We start from the raw sequence: 17,447 nt of genomic DNA on the forward strand, positions 1-17,447 counted from the left end.
CCCCGTTATACTCACCTGCTCCTGGCGCGGTGCAGTCCCTGCTACCCCGGCTCCAGCAGGTTCTTCCTGTACTGAGCGGTCACCGTTACCGCTCATTACAGTAATGAATATGCGGCTCCCCCTCTAAGGGAGGTGGAGCTGCATATTCATTACTGTAATGAGCGGTACCATGTGACCGCTCAGTACAGGAAGAAGCAGGGGTGCCGGGGAGCCAGGGACCTGCAGGGACCGCGCCAGTAGCAGGTGAGTATAATTAGACAGCCCCCGCTCCCCCTCCCCTGCCAACCCCTGGGTATGACTCGATTATAAGCCGAGAGGGTGACTTTCAGCCCCAAAAAATGGGCTGAAAATCTCGGCTATACTCGAGTATATACGGTATGTCCATTTTTATATAGTATATACAGTTTCTAGAGTGATTAACAGGTAATCATACCAGCCCTAAAAATGATTTAAAAACTTCCAAACATTCCCTAACATTCTTTAGGTGACTGACTTAAGGATCAAGCTTATCAATCATCAGTCTCCTACGCAGTCAGGTTTACAGCCAAAATGCAAGTCTGGGCCACTTCACATAATGCAAAGCAGGGGGTGTGGATTCATGAGAACTTTAGTAAACCAGTCTTCACTTCCTGATACTCTTTCCTCAAATAAAATGCCAGAGGTAAACTTAAAATTCATTGGAACTTTGTTCACTATGCCTTTTGAATAAGCCTTTAAGGTAGCATATCAGCAAAGTAAAAACTGCAAAGATGGATATAACGCTCTGTGCTGACAATTTGTTGGCAAATCAAACTTTAATACCTTATTTCAGAAGTTAGAAGAAAGGGTTTTTGATGTCTTGCTATCTCAAGTTTATTACTACATTGTCACTATTACATAATATTAATGCTGTATAGCATGGGCAAAACAATGGGGAAGCAGGCAGGGCATTTGTCTCGGGCTCAGTCAGCAAGAGGCCCCTGTCAAAGATATTTCTCTGGGGCCAGCATTTTGCCGTTCTCTTGAGCCAGTTGTTAAACTGACAGCTGGTTCAGAGAAAATGTAAAATGCTGGTTCCCTGCATTCAATTATACTCATGTCTGAAATACAGTATAAAGAAATGTCAGCATGGGGGGATATTGTAATAGAACAGTATGGAGGGTGAGTGGGCACTTTATAGAGCCTGGCTTTAGCCATTATTTCTTTAGCTCTTCTAATGATTGCCCTGAATTCCCTAAAGACAGCATTATATTCTTTAGATATGTCCCCCTCTTTCCATTTAATATACTTTTTTTTTTTTCCTTTTTAGCAAGTGTTTAAGTTATGTGTTCATCCATCCTGGTCTCTTAAAATGCTTCCATTTTTTCGGGATTGTTACTGATTGTGCAGAGAGAATTTCATTTAGCAAAAGCTCCCATCCTTCTTGGACATTTCTGACCTTTAGAATATCTAGACAATGGACCTTTCTTACCCTCTTTCTGAGTTCATTTAAATGTTTTTTTCTGATGTCCAATCTTAAATTCTAAGTCCTCAAAGGTTTTTCTCCTCTTGTTATCCAAAATTTAATGATAGCATAATTCCTGCCTCCTAAATTCCCAGCCACCATTACTTCCTCAACAATTCCTCCCCTGTTGTTAACAATTTGGTCCAAGATGGCAGATCCTCTTGTTCTCTCTTATACCTTATGAAAGATAAAGTTGTCAGCAAGAGATAAGAATTTTTTGGACTCATTACTTTTGCCTGAGAGAGATTCACAACAAATATCTTGATAGTTATAATCTCCCATGATCTCTATGTCTTACTTTTTTGAGAACAAGACATCTGATGTAAAGAGTTCTGCCATATCTTCATTCTGTCTAGACACCATAATAGTGTCTTTTCTCTTCTCTCTTTGTATTCTTACAGTTTCTACAGAGCTACCATTCTTTGAAGCTTGGATCTCTGTGGAGATATACGCTTTCCTAACATACAATGTAACACCTTCTCACCTCTTGTTAAGCCTGTTAATAATAAATAAGTTGTATCCTTGAAGACTTGTATTCCAATTATGTATATCATCACAACACAGTGTCAGTGATGCCTATGACATCATATCTCCCTTCCTATGTTAGCAGCTCCAATTATCCTTGTTTATTTCCTATGCTCTGTGCATTTGTATAGACACATAGTAGAATTTCATAGAATCATAGAATATTAGAGTTGGAGGGGATCTCAAGGGTCATCTTGTCTAACCTCCTGCTCAATGCAACGCAGGATTCACTAAACCAACTCAGACAGATGTCTGTCCAGCTTCAGTTTGAAAACGTGCATTGAATGAGAATTTGATGTCTTTGTTCTTTATTTCCACTTCTAATAGCAGGATTCTCAAAATAGTTCATTAGCTGCATACTTTTTCCTGGCCATATATTTCTTACGATCACCGTCCTCCTGCTTACTTCATGTGGATGACGCGTTCCTATTTCATTCACACAATCTCCTCAGTATTGCGCCTCCCTTCTCCTTTCGATCGCCGTCCTCCTGCTTACTTCAGGTGGATGACACGTCCCTGCATCATCCACACAATCTCCTCAGCATCGCGCTCCTGTGCAGGCGTACTTCTCTTTCCTGACTAGAGCAGAGTAAAGTACTGCAGTGCGCATGTTCTGGGGCTCTTTGTCCCCGGTGCCTGCACACTGCAATACTTTGCTCTACCCTCAACAGGGCAGAGAAGTACGCCTGCGCAGGAGCACGATGCCGAGAAGATTGTGTGGATGATGCAGGGACGTGTCATCCACCTGAAGCAAGCAGGAGGACGGCGATAGAAGGGAGATGGGAGGCACCGGACAAAGACCTGCGACGCCCTGCGGGTGAGTATAATAAAAGTTATTTTTCTTCTCTTACAGGTTGGGTTGGGTGTTGATATACAACATTATAACATGCTGTATATCAGCCACGAAAGGTGGTGGCCTTACTTCATATCGGCCAAACCTGGTGACAGGTTCGCTATAAGAAAAACGCCACCACCATCCTTTGAAAAAGGTGGTTATACTGGTGTCTAAAATATGCACATACCCTTAAGGTCACGCACCAACGAGCTTCTCTTTCTGCTTCCTAGTTGAAGCAGGAAGCAAGATGTAGTCAACTATATTTTGGTGCCCGCCTCTAGTAGGCTCATACGGCCACAAATAATGTCCTACAGCATAGTGCGTCTCTGTCTTTATATTCTACTAGATGGTGGGCCAATTCTAACGCATCGGGTATTCTAGAATATGTATGTATGTATATAGCAGCCACATAGTATATAGCACAGGCCACGTAGTATATAGGAGGCATGTAGTATATAGCAGACAAATAGTACATGGCCTGTACTATATACTATGTGGCTGCTATATACATACATGCACATTGTAGAATACCCGATGCGTTAATACATGCCACGCAGTACATAAAACAGCCCACGTACTGTATAGCACAGCCCACGCAGTATATTGCAGCCACGCAGTATATAACACAGGCGATGTAGTATATAACACAGGCCACGCAGTATATAACAAAGGGCATGTGGTATATAGCACAACCCACACAGTATATAACACAGCCCACGCAGCATATAACACTGCCCATGTAGTATATAGCACAGCCCTCGCAGTATATCACACAGCCCACATAGTATATAACACAGCCCACGCAGTATATAGCACAGCCCCGCAGTATATCACACAGCCCACGTAGTATATAACACTGCCCATGTAGTATATAGCACAGCCCTCGCAGTATATCACACTGCCCATGTAGTATATAGCACAGCCCCCGCAGTATATCACACAGCCCACGCAGTATATCACACTGCCCATGTAGTATATAGCACAGCCCCCGCAGTATATCACACAGCCCACGTAGTATATCACACTGCCCATGTAGTATATAGCACAGCCCCCGCAGTATATCACACAGCCCACACAGTATATCACACTGCCCATGTAGTATATAGCACAGCCCCCGCAGTATATCACACAGCCCACGCAGTATTTAGCAGTGTGGGCACCATATCCCTGTTAAAAAAAATAATTAAAATAAAAAAAATAGTTCTATACTCACCCACCGGGATCCACCGAAGCTCCGCCGAGCCGCGCTCGGCTGCCGCCATCTTCCGTTCCCAGGATGCATTGCGAAAATACCCAGAAGACTTAGCTGTCTTCTGGGTAATTGCGCAATGCATCTCTGGGAACGGAAGATGGCGGCAGCCGCGTGCGGCTCGGCGGACTACGGAGGGTGAGAATAGCAGTTTTTTTTTTTGTTTTTGTTTTAAATTATTTTTAACATTACATTTTTTTACTATTGATGCCGCATAGGCAGCATCAATAGTAAAAAGTTGGGGACACACAGGGTTAATAGCGTTAACGGAGTGCGTTTCCCGCGGCATAACGCGATCTGTTACCGCTGCCATTAACCCTGTGTGAGCGCGGACTGGAGGGGACTCGGGAGTATGGAGCGGGCGCCGGGCACTGACTGCGGGGAGTAAGGAGCGGCCATTTTGCTGCCGGACTGTGCCTGTCGCTGATTGGTCACGGCAAAACAGCCACGACCAATCAGCGACTTGGATTTCCATAAGTCAGAGGCCGCGACCAATGAATGTCCGTGACAGACAGACAGAAGGACAGACAGACAGACGGAAGTGACCCTTAGACAATTATATAGTAGATAGCCTTTCAGCGCATAACATTTATTCCCTTTTTGTGTGGCTTCAGACTCCAAGCCGCTAAACATATGCTAAACTGCAATGTTAACATAGCCTAAGTCTTTGTTTGCATAAATACTGACATTTGAAAGTTATACAAAGCTTCTGTTTGATTGTACAGTGTAATTGATTAGAATTGCTACTTAATAAAAATAATATTGTGGCACTTTATATCAGTGTGTTTTATGTAGCGCTGATTATCAGAAAACATGTTTTGAACACATAAGATACTGTTTCATAGTCATGGTTACTGTGATTTTCTCTTTACCAAAAAAGGGGAAATCTAGAAATAATCTATACGTTTATGATCTTAACATCTGTGCAGCAGTAGTTTTCTGTCATGCATGAACGCATTAAATGAGTCTTTAATATAGTAAATAAAAGGTCTGTCTCGGAGGCTTTTATTTTCTTGCCTGAAATTCTTGTTGAATTGTTGCTGAAATTCCTTTAATATGAGTTTAAGTATTTAAGAAAGGTAATTTGCGGAATATATTGCAACAGTAGCCCAAATTAAGTTTTATATAAATAGTTGTAGGATAAAGCAATAAAAGGACAGCGGGATTTGTTTTCCAGGAATGACTAACTTAGAATGTGCTGAAGTCTTAATATGCTTTTTTATCCATATAATATTATTGAGGAGTCTGTTATGGTTGAATGCGGCTCTGCTATTTAACCCTGAAATTTAGTTGCCCATTTAAATAGAATATACTTAAAGGCTATTGCCATTTCAGACCTTTATGGCATATCCACAAAATTTGCCAAAAATGAAAATACCCATTTTAAATGTATGTAAAATAGTAATTTACGGTATACTACTTATATCGATATTCTTCTATAGCAGGTGCTCCTATCTTTAACTATTCATCCAGTCCCAGTTTTGACAGTTCCACTTTTTTCCTTGTGCTTACAGAAGACTTTTGTAAGGGTACTGTCACACAGTGCAATTTTGATCGCTACAACGGCACGATTCGTGACGTTCTAGCGATATCGTTACGATATCGTTGTGTCTGACACGCTCCTGCGATCCGGATCCCCGCTGAGAATCGTACGTCGTAACAGATCGTTTGAAACTTTCTTTCGTCGTCTAGTGTCCCGCTGTGGCGGCATGATTGCATCGTGTGACAAAGGTTGTATACGATGTGCGCACAGTAACCAACGGCTTCTACATCGCAAAAATTGCACTGTGTGACAGTACCCTAACACATTTTTCAAATTCAGTTGGACAAACATGGTAATAGGCGCCATAGAGCAGAATAAAACTATTTGGTATTTGGCACCTAAAGTTTTTTTTTCCAAGTGGGAATCACCAGAGAGATTTCACTTGTGGCATGTAGTTCTTCCTCTTTCTGATACTGACCAATCATAAGCAGGCAGCTTGGGGAAAGAACATGCCCATAAAATGGTCAGAACAGGCTCTGTAAGACATATATTGACAAACAGTGCTGAGGCACAGCAGAGCCGAGTATGATTAATAGCTTTCAGCTTTTGTCCCCAGCACATCTAGTATCTCCTCACAAATTTAAATGAGTTTTATTTGCAGGACTAAATACCAAAGACCATTAGCATTGATAAAGCAAGTGTAGTGCTGCCGACTCAAGTGTATCGCCCTTCCCCCCCCATACTGGCTGCTGAAGAAAGCTGTTAATCACACTGTGCTTTGCTGTGGCACATCATCACTCTGAGGTGAGGAGAATAGACATTATGTCTCACACTGAGCCTGGTCTAAACTATACTGGGGGCATGCTCATTTTTCACTTGTACGTAGATTCATGCTTATGATTTGCAGAGTTGGCTGCACTGTGAGAGGAGAGCTACTAGAAGTGTTTGTAATGAGACTCCACTCAAGCACATGTCATCATTCTTTAGTGAGGAGAGCAGACTGTTTGTCAATACATTTCTCACACTGAGCCTGTTCTAAACTATAGTGGGGATGTGTTATTTGTTCCCCAGTTTATTGTTGCCTGTTTGTTTGTGGTTGGTCATCCTCAGAAAGCTAAAGTAGTACATGCCTCAAGGATAACTATCTGGTAATGCCCACTTGGAAATTAAAACTGTTTACTGCTCTATGTAGTCATTGACCACTTTTACGACCAATGATGGATGTAGCACGTTGTGAGCGGGTGTCAATTCCCGTACCATGACATGCTATGTCCGTCATGCATTTAAACTGTCACTGTGTGTTAATACGCAGTAAACATTCCTTGCCGACAGCTGAGCAGGACGGGAAGAGGTGCGGGGACCCGTGCCATCGGTCCCCACACTCATAGGGCTGTGATTGGTCAGTCAGTCAGATTGATAGATCACAGAATGATTGCGCAGGAGTTGCTGAAATATCGTTGGTCATTAACGTACAAAGTGGCTCGGTCCTTAAGTGGTTAATTGCAGTGTATCAACATATAATTTATGTAAATGTTCGTATATTAGTTACATAGCATATTTGTGCACCTGTACATTAATTTTTTGCGCTTGAGTGATTATACTATCATATTTATTTTGCTTTCACTTTTTAACCTCCCTTAATGACCGCCGACACGCCTCTTTAACGGCGGCTGTTAAAGGGGCCTTATTGCTCTGTGCCGCTTTTTAATGGCTTTTAGAGATAAGTGTATAGGGTCCTCCAGTGTCGGAAAATCTCCGGGGTCTCGGCTACCAGGGGTAGCTGACAACCCCAGAGAACATGATTTGGGTCGGTTTTTACTGTCTCCTGTTACGTGATCGCCGTTCATTCATTTCTCTCTCCTCTGATATAATCTAGCATACCAGAAGAGAGATAAATGGGGTCCCCCAAAGCACTCCCACTCCCTTCGCCATCCCCGGATCCTCCTCCTCTGTCCCCTGGCCCTCCATGTAATTTTTCCCAGGAGAAAATGGAAGGCACGGGCTGAGATCTGTTGGCCGGTACCTGGCAACAATAGAATTTTCTTATTGGTTCATTTTGATCAGTCTGATAGACCCTATCACAGTGATAACAAAAAATAAATCAAACCCCCCTTTGTCACCCCCTTAGTTAGATAAAAATAATAAAAAAAAAAAAATTGATTTTTTTTTTTTTTACATTCTTTGCAGTTAGGGTTGTGTTGGGGTTAGGGTTGTGTTGGGGTTAGGTTTGTGTTGGGGTTAGGTTTGTGTTGGGGTTAGGTTTGTGTTGGGGTTAGGGTTGTGTTGGGGTTAGGGTTGTGTTGAGGTTATGGTTGTGTTGAGGTTATGGTTACGTTAGGGTTAGGGTTGTTTTGGGGTTAGGGTTGTGTTGGGGTTAGGCTTGTGTTGGGGTTAGGGTTGGGATTAGGGTTAGGGGTGTATTGGTGTTACGGTTGGTATTAGGGCTGTGTTAGGGTTGGAGTTAGAATTGGGAATTTCCACTGTTTAGGTACATCAGGGGGTCTCAAATACGACATGGTGCCTGCCATCAATTCCAGTCAATGTGATGTGGTCCCTTAAAAAATGGTGTTGTAAATTTTGTTTTAAAAATGAGAAATCGCTGGTCCACTTTTAACCCTTATAACATCCTAACAAAAAAAATGTTTCCAAATTTGTGCTGACGTAAAGTAGACATGTAGGAAATATTATTTATTAACTATTTGTGCGACATGTCTCTCTGATTTAAGGGCTCAAAAATTAAAAGTTTGAAAATTGCAAAATTTTCAATTGTTTCCCCCCAAATTTCAGTTTTTTCCATCAATAAACACGTCTTATTGAAGAAATTTTACCACTAACCTGAAGTACAATATGTCAAGAATAAACAGTCTCCGAATCAGTGGGATATGTTGAAGTGACACTGGTCAGAATTCTAAAAAATGGCTTGACCATTAAGGTCAAAATTGGCTTGGTCACTAAGTGGTTAAAATATTGTTCTAGCAAGCAACATTAATGCTCTGTCTGCCAATACATGTTGTTTACGGCTCCCAAAACCTTTGTTCTTGTCTCTGTCAAAAGTCTGGCTTTGATCCCCCCCCATTCCATTTTACAATAGTATTCTCCTCTATGATGCGGTCTACCAAACACCTGGCTGAGCCCTACTACTGAACTTTGACACTTTTCCCTACATGGTTCCCTATGCTAGCAATACTTTGACAGGGCAAATTCAGGTTACATTTTTGGGGTTTATTTTCCTTGTGTATCATATTAGTGTAATCCTGGACCAATTGCTGGGTTACATTTTTTCATAACCAACTTTTTTATTCCATGATGAGATCTAATGATTTTATTTCTGCACTTTTATTGGTAAATGGAAATGTTGCAATTTGGCCTATTGCATACCCATGTAGATTTGTGAATCTGCCTACCGGCACTTCATATCTACCTTTTTGTTATATTCCTTCCAAAAATAACCAGAGGAAGTAATACAATTATATCATTCTACTTATTCTATTTTATGACATTCTCTTTTGTTTCTTTGTTTTAGTGTGTGGATATTGTTGAATATTCTTCTGATGATCCACCTGATGAACCTACTACTACCAGGGCTGATAGGTTAGTAGGCGATGAAAATGACCTGCGCACTGGTGGGAAATCAGCAAGTGAGTGGTTGAAAACAGCACAGATTATGCTCCAAACGCCAGAAAAGAAAGCAGATGTTCACTCTAAAACTCCAGAGGACTCAGCCAAGAAGAAAAAACGTTTCCTTAGGTAGGTATTTCTTTTGCAAACATCCAATTTTCTTGTGGAAATATTGTGACAAATGTAAGTAAATGTGAAACCTTAAAACAGATTTTTTTCTTTTTCTTTAACCCCTTCACCCCCAAGGGTGGTTTGCACGTTAATGACCGGGCCAATTTTTACAATTCTGACCACTTTATGAGGTTATAACTCTGGAACGCTTCAACGGATCTTGGTGATTCTGACATTGTTTTCTCGTGACATATTGTACTTCATGATAGTGGTAACATTTCTTCAATATAACTTGCGTTTATTTGTGAAAAAAACGGAAATTTGGCGAAAAGTTTAGAAAATTTCGCAATTTTCCAATTTGAATTTTTATGCCCTTAAATCACAGAGATATGTCACACAAAATACTTAATAGGTAACATTTCCCACATGTCTACTTTACATCAGCACACTTTAGGAACCAAAATTTTTTTTTTGTTAGGGAGTTATAAGGGTTAAACGTTGACCAGCAATTTCTCATTTTTACAACACCATTTTTTTTTTAGGGACCACATCTCATTTGAAGTCATTTTGAGGGGTCTATATGATAGAAAATAACTGTGAATAAGTGTGACACCATTTTAAAAACTGCACCCCTCAAGGTGCTCAAAACCACATTCAAGAAATTTATTAACCCTTCAGGTGTTTCACAGGAATTTTTGGAATGTTTAACCCCTTCCCGACATGTGACGGGATAGTACGTCACATGTCGGGACCCCCGCTTTGATGTGCGCTCCGGCGGTGAGCGCACATCAAAGTCGCGACATGTCAGCTGTTTTTTACAGCTGACATGTGCGCGCAATAGCGGCGGGTGAAATCGCGATCACCCGCCGCTATTAACTAGTTAAATGCCGCTGTCAAACGCAGACAGCGGCATTTAACTACCGCATCCGGCCGTGCGGCCGGATATGAGCGCATCGCCGACCCCCGTCACATGATCGGGGGTCGGCGATGCTCCTCCATTGTAACCATAGAGGTCCTTGAGACCTCTATGGTTACTGATTGCCGGTGGCTGTGAGCGCCCCCCTGTGGTCGGCGCTCACAGCACACCTGCAAATCTGCTGTGTAGCAGCGATCTTATGATCACTGCTGCATAGCAGAGCCGATCGGGCTGTGCCTGCTTCTAGTCTCCCATGGAGGCTATAGAAGCATGGCAAAAGTAAAAAAAAAAAGTTTTTAAAAATGTGAAAAAAATAAAAAAAATATAAAAGTTTAAATCACCCCCCTTTTGCCCCAATCAAAATAAATCAATAAAAAAAAACCCAACCTACACATATTTGGTATCGCTGCGTTCAGAATCGCCCGATCTATCAATAAAAAAAAAGCTTTAACCTGATCGCTAAATGGCGTAATGAGAAAAAAATTTGAAACGCCAGATTTACGTTTTTTTGGTCGCCACGACATTGCATTAAAATGCAATAACGGGCGATCAAAAGAACATATCTGCACCAAAATGCTATCATTAAAAATGCCAGCTCGGCACGCAAAAAGTAAGCCCTCAACTGACCCCAGATCACGAAAAATGGAGACGCTACGAGTATCGGAAAATGGCACAATTTTGTTTTGTTTTGTTTTTTGCAAAGTTTGGAATTTTTTTTCACCACTTAGGTGAAAAATAACCTAGTCATGTTAGGTGTCTATGAACTCGTAGTGACCTGGAGAATCATAATGGCAGGTCAGTTTTAGCATTTAGTGAACCTAGCAAAATAGGCAAGCAAAAAACAAGTGTGGGATTGCACTTTTTTTGCAATTTTACTGCACTTGGAATTTTTTTCCCGTTTTCTAGTACACGACATGCTAAAACCAATGATGTCGTTCAAAAGTACAACTCGTCCCGCAAAAAATAAGCCCTCACATGGCCAAATTGACGGAAAAATAAAAACGTTATGGCTCTGGGAAGGAGGGTAGCGAAAAACGAAAACGGAAAAACGGAAAAAGCTCCGGGGGTGAAGGGGTTAAATAAAAATTAACATTTAAATTTTTTTTTACACAAAATTTATTTCAGCTCCAATTTCTTTTATTTTACCAATGGTAACAGGAGAAAATGGACCCCAAAAATTGTTGTACAATTTGTGCTGAGTACGCAGATACCCCATATGTGGGGGTAAACCACTGTTTGGGCGCACCGCAGAGCTCGGAAGGGAAGGAGCGCCATTTGACTTTTCAATGCAAAATTGACTGGAATGGAGATGGAACGCCATGTTGCGTTTGGAGAGCCCCTGATGTGCCTAAACATTGAAACCCAACACAAGTGACACCATTTTGGAAAGTAGACCCCCTAAGGAACTCATCTAGATGTGTGATGAGCACTTTGACCCAACAAGTGCTTCACAGAAGTTTATAATGCAGAGCCGTAAAAATAAAAAATCATATTTTTTCACAAAAATTATCTTTTCGCCCCTATTTTTTTATTTTCCAAAGGTTAAGAGAAGAAATTTGACCCCAAAAGTTGTTGTCCAATTTGTCCTGAGTACGCCGATACACCATATGTGGGGGTAAACCACTGTTTGGGCGCATAGCAGAGCTCGGAAGGGAAGGAGTGCCATTTGACTTTTCAATGCAAAATTGACTGGAATTAAGATGGGATGCCATGTTGCGTTTGGAGAGCCCCTGATGTGCCTAAACATTGAAACCCCCACAAGTGACACCATTTTGGAAAGTAGACCCGCTAAGGAACTCATCTAGATGTGTGGTGAGCACTTTGACCCAACAAGTGCTTCACGGAAGTTTATAATGCAGAGCCGTAAAAATAAAAAATCATATTTTTTCACAAAAATTATCTTTTTGCCGCCAATTTTTTATTTTCCCAAGGGTAAGAGAAGAAATTAGACTACAAAAGTTGTTGTGCAATTTGTCCTGAGTACGCCGATACCCCATATGTGGGGGTATACAACTGTTTGGGCGCATGGCAGAGCTTGGAAGGGAAGGAGCGCCATTTGACTTTTCAATGCAAAATTGACTGGAATTGAGATGGGACGCCATGTTGCGTTTGGAGAGCCCCTGATGTGCCTAAACATTAAAACCCCCCACTAGTGACCCCATATTGGAAACTAGACCTCCCAAGGAACTTATCTAGATCTGTTGTGAGAACTTTGAACCCCCAAGTGTTTCACTACAGTTTATAACGCAGAGCCGTGAAAATAAAAAATATTTTTTTTTCCACAAAAATTATTTTTCAGCCCCCAGTTTTGTATTTTCCCAAGGGTAACAGGATAAATTGGACCCCAAAAGTTGTTGTCCAATTTGTCCTGAGTGCGTTGATACCCTATATGTGGGGGGTGGGGGGGAAACCACTGTTTGGGCGCATGGCAGAGCTCGGAAGGGAAGGAGCGCCATTTGGAATGCAGACTTAGATGGATTGGTCTGCATTCGTCACATTGTATTTGCAGAGCCCCTGATGTACCCAAACAGTAGAAACCCCCAAAAGTGACCCTATATTGGAAACTAGACCTCCCAAGGAACTTACCTAGATGTGTTGTGAAAGCTTTGAACCCCCAAGTGTTTCACTACAGTTTACAACGCAGAGCCGTGAAAATAAAAAATCTTTTTTTTTCCCACAAAAATGATCTTTAGCCCCCCAAATTTATATTTTTCCAAGGGTAACAAGGGAACTTGGACCCCAAAAGTTGTTGTCCAATTTGTCCCGAGTACGCTGATGCCCCATATGTTGGGGTAAAACCCTGTTTGGGCGCATGGGAAAGCTTGGAAGGGATGGAGCACTGTTTTACTTTTTCAACGCAGAATTGGCTGGAATTGAGATCGGACGCCATGTCGCGTTTGGAGAGCCCTGATGTGCCTGAACAGTGGAAACTCCCCAATTCTACCTGAAACCCTAATCCAAACACACCCCTAACCCTAATCCCAACGGTAACCCTAACCACACCCCTAACCCTGACACACCACTAACTCTAATCCCAACCCTAATCCCAACCGTAAATGTAATCCAAACCCCAACCCTAACCCTATCTTTAGCCCCAACCCTAACCCTAGCCCTAACCCTAGCCCTAACCCTAGCCCTAACCCTAGCCCTAACTCTAATGGGAAAATGGAAATAAATACATTTTTTTTAATTTTATTACTTTTCCCTAACTAAGGGGGTGATGAAGGGGGGTTTGATTTACTTTTATAGCATTTTTTATAGCAGATTTTTATGATTGGCAGCCGTCACACACTAAAAGACGCTTTTTATAGCAAAAAAGTATTTCCGTTACCACATTTTGAGACCTATAATTTTTCCATATTTTGGTCCACAGAGTCATGTGAGGTCTTGTTTTTTGCGGGACGAGTTGACGTTTTTATTGGTAACATTTTCGGACACGTGACAGTTTTTGATCGCTTTTTATTCCGATTTTTGTGACGCAGAATGACCAAAAACCAGCTATTCATGAATTTCTTTTGGGGGAGGCGTTTATACTGTTCCACGTTTGGTAAAATTGATAAAGCAGTTTTATTCTTCGGGTCAGTACGATTACAGCGATACCTCATTTATATCATTTTTTTGTGTTTTGGCGCTTTTATACGATAAAAACTATTTTATAGAATAAATAATTATTTTGGCATTGGTTTATTCTGAGGACTATAACTTTTTATTTTTTCTTTGATGACGCTGTATGGCGGCTCGTTTTTTGCGGGACAAGATGACGTTTTCAGCGGTACCATGGTTATTTAAATCCGTCTTTTTGATCGCTTGTTATTCCACTTTTTGTTCGGCGTTATGATAATAAAGCGTCGTTTTTTTCCTCCTTTTTTTTTTTTCCCCCTACGGTGTTTACTGAAGGGGTTAACTAGTGATATAGTTTTATAGGTGGGGTCGTTACGGACGCGGCGATACTAAATATGTGTACTTTTATTGTTTTTTTAATTTATTTAGATAAAGAAATGTATTTATGGGAATAATATATATACAGGTCCTTCTCAAAAAATTAGCATATAGTGTTAAATTTCATTATTTACCATAATGTAATGATTACAATTAAACTTTCATAGATTAATTATTCACCAACTGAAATTTGTCAGGTCTTTTATTGTTTTAATACTGATGATTTTGGCCTACAACTCCTGATAACCCAAAAAACCTGTCTCAATAAATTAGCATATCAAGAAAAGGTTCTCTAAATGACCTATTACCCTAATCTTCTGAATCAACTAATTAACTCTAAACACATGCAAAAGATACCTGAGGCTTTTAAAAACTCCCTGCCTGGTTCATTACTCAAAACCCCCATCATGGGTAAGACTAGCGACCTGACAGATGTCAAGAAGGCCATCATTGACACCCTCAAGCAAGAGGGTAAGACCCAGAAAGAAATTTCTCAACAAATAGGCTGTTCCCAGAGTGCTGTATCAAGGCACCTCAATGGTAAGTCTGTTGGAAGGCAAAAATGTGGCAGAAAACGCCGTACAACGAGAAGAGGTGACCGGACCCTGAGGAAGATTGTGGAGAAGGACCGATTCCAGACCTTGGGGAACCTGAGGAAGCAGTGGACTGAGTCTGGTGTGGAAACATCCAGAGCCACCGTACACAGGCGTGTGTGTAGGAAATGGGCTACAGGTGCCGCATTCCCCAGGTAAAGCAACTTTTGAACCATAAACAGCGGCAGAAGCGCCTGACCTGGGCTACAGAGAACCAGCACTGGACTGTTGCTAAGTGGTCCCAAGTACTTTTTTCTGATGAAAGCAAATTTTGCATGTCATTCGGAAATCAAGGTGCCAGAGTCTGGAGGAAGACTGGGGAGAAGGAAATGCCAAAATGCCTGAAGTCCAGTGTCAAGTACCCACAGTCAGTGATGGTGTGGAGTGCCATGTCAGCTGCTGGTGTTGGTCCACTGTGTTTCATCAAGGGCAGGGTCAATGCAGCTAGCTATCAGGAGATTTTGGAGCACTTCATGCTTCCATCGGCTGAAATGCTTTATGGAGATGAAGATTTCATTTTTCAGCACGACCTGGCACCTGCTCACAGTGCCAAAACCACTGGTAAATGGTTTACTGACCATGGTATTACTGTGCTCAATTGGCCTGCCAACTCTCCTGACCTGAACCCCATAGAGAATCTGTGGGATATTGTGAGGAGAAAGTTGAGAGACGCAAGACCCAACACTCTGGATGAGCTTAAGGCCGCTATTGAAGCATCCTGGGCCTCCATAACATCTCAGCAGTGTCACAGGCTGATTGCCTCCATGCCACGCCGCATTGAAGCAGTCATTTCTGCCAAAGGATTCCCGACCAAGTATTGAGTGCATAACTGAACATTATTATTTGATGGTTTTTTGTTTGGTATTAAAAAACACTTTTATTTGATTGGTCGGGTGAAATATGCTAATTTATTGAGACAGGTTTTTTGGGTTATCAGGAGTTGTAGGCCAAAATCATCAGTATTAAAACAATAAAAGACCTGACAAATTTCAGTTGGTGGATAAGGAATCTATAATATATGAAAGTTTAATTGTAATCATTACATTATGGTAAATAATGAAATTTAACACTATATGCTAATTTTTTGAGAAGGACCTGTATATATTTTTTTTTATTTAGGAATTTTTTTTTACACATGTGAAAATTTTTTTTTTTTACTTTGTCCAAGGGGGGGACATCATAGATCGATGATCTGACAATTTGCATAGCACTCTGTCAGATCACCTATCTGACGTAGAGCACTGCAGGCTTACCAGCGCCTGCTCTGAGCAGGCACTCGGTAAGCAACCCCTCCCTGCAGGACCCGGATGCCGCGGCCATCTTGGATCCGGGACCTGCAGCGAGGAAGGAGGTAGGAGACCCTCGGAGCAACGCGATCACATCGCGGTGCTCCGGGGGTCTCAGGGAAGCACGCAGGGAGCCCCCTCCCTTCGCGATGATTCCCTGTACCGCCGGCACACCGCGATCATGTTTGATCGCGGTGTGCCGGGGGTTAATGTGCCGGGGGCGGTCTGTGACCGCTCCTGGCACATAGTGCCAGTTGTCAGCTGCGATAGTCAGCTGACACCCGGCCGCGATCGGCGGCGCTCCCCCAGTAAACGCCGCCGATCGCGCTAGACGTACTATCCCGCTGGACGTACTAGCCCGTCGGTGGTCATATGGGCCCACCCCACCTCAACGGGATAGTATTTCCAATGTCAGAAAGGGGTAAAAAAGGCATTTTGATCAAATTATTTAGGGGAAAAAGTTTTTTATGTCTGAAAAAGTGACTTTTTTTTAACAAAAAAGCTGGATTCATAGATGAAGCTCAGCTGTGAACTAAAGTTACATGAGTTCGTGAAGAAATGCACAATAGCGAACGTAAAAACACCATGGGAAATTGAATTGGTCAAGCATTGTTTACCTAACACATTGTTAGTGTATTGAATGCCTAGGCCATTGTTCATTTTCACGCATTGGTAGTGCAATGAATTGGTCAGGCATTGTATACATTAATACATTGGTAGGCCATTGAATTGGTCCTGCATTGTTTACATTGGTAGAACACTGAATTGGTCAGGTATTGTTTACTTTAACCCTTTGGTGACAGAGCCAATTTTGTACTTAATGACCAAACCAATTTTTGCAATTCTGACCACTGTCACTTTATGAGGTTATAGCACTGGAACACTTTAACGGATCCCACTGATTCTGGCTTTGTTTTTTCGTGACATATTGTACTTCATGTTAGTGGTAAAATTTCTTCGATATGACTTGCGTTTGTTTATGAAAAAAATGGAAATTTGGCAAAAATTGTGAAAATGTTACAATTTTCAAAATTTGAATTTTTCTGCCCTTAAATCAGAGAGTCATAGCGCACGAAATAGTTAATAAATATCATTTGCAACATGTCTACTTTACATCATAACAATTTTGGAAGCATTTTTTTTGTTAGGTTGTTAAAACGTTATAAGGGTGAAAAGTTGACCAGCGATTTCTCATTTTTCCAACAAAATTTACAAAACCATTTTTTAAGGGACCACCTCACATTTGAAGTGAGTTTGGTGTGTGGGGTGGGTCAATTTAACAGGACAGAGCCAAAAGTACCACCATTCCAAAAACTGCACCCCTCAAGGTGCGCAAAATCACATTTAAGAAGTTTATTAATCCTTCAGGTGCTTCACGAGAACTAAAGCAATGTGTAAAGAAAATCACA

The 17,447-nt window shown here is 41.6% G+C and overlaps 1 protein-coding gene across 1 annotated transcript in view; it reads left to right on the plus strand.

The window, feature by feature from the left end:
- Positions 1-17,447, plus strand: part of SPIDR (scaffold protein involved in DNA repair) — a 783,664-nt gene that overhangs the window by 190,536 nt on the left and 575,681 nt on the right. The window contains exon 6 of the mRNA XM_077270463.1: positions 9,099-9,322. Coding sequence (XP_077126578.1) covers positions 9,099-9,322 — 224 coding nt within the window. The remainder of the gene's footprint in view (positions 1-9,098; positions 9,323-17,447) is intronic.

This window comes from Ranitomeya variabilis, chromosome 6 (assembly GCF_051348905.1).
Source record: "Ranitomeya variabilis isolate aRanVar5 chromosome 6, aRanVar5.hap1, whole genome shotgun sequence".
Classification (NCBI taxonomy): domain Eukaryota; kingdom Metazoa; phylum Chordata; class Amphibia; order Anura; family Dendrobatidae; genus Ranitomeya; species Ranitomeya variabilis.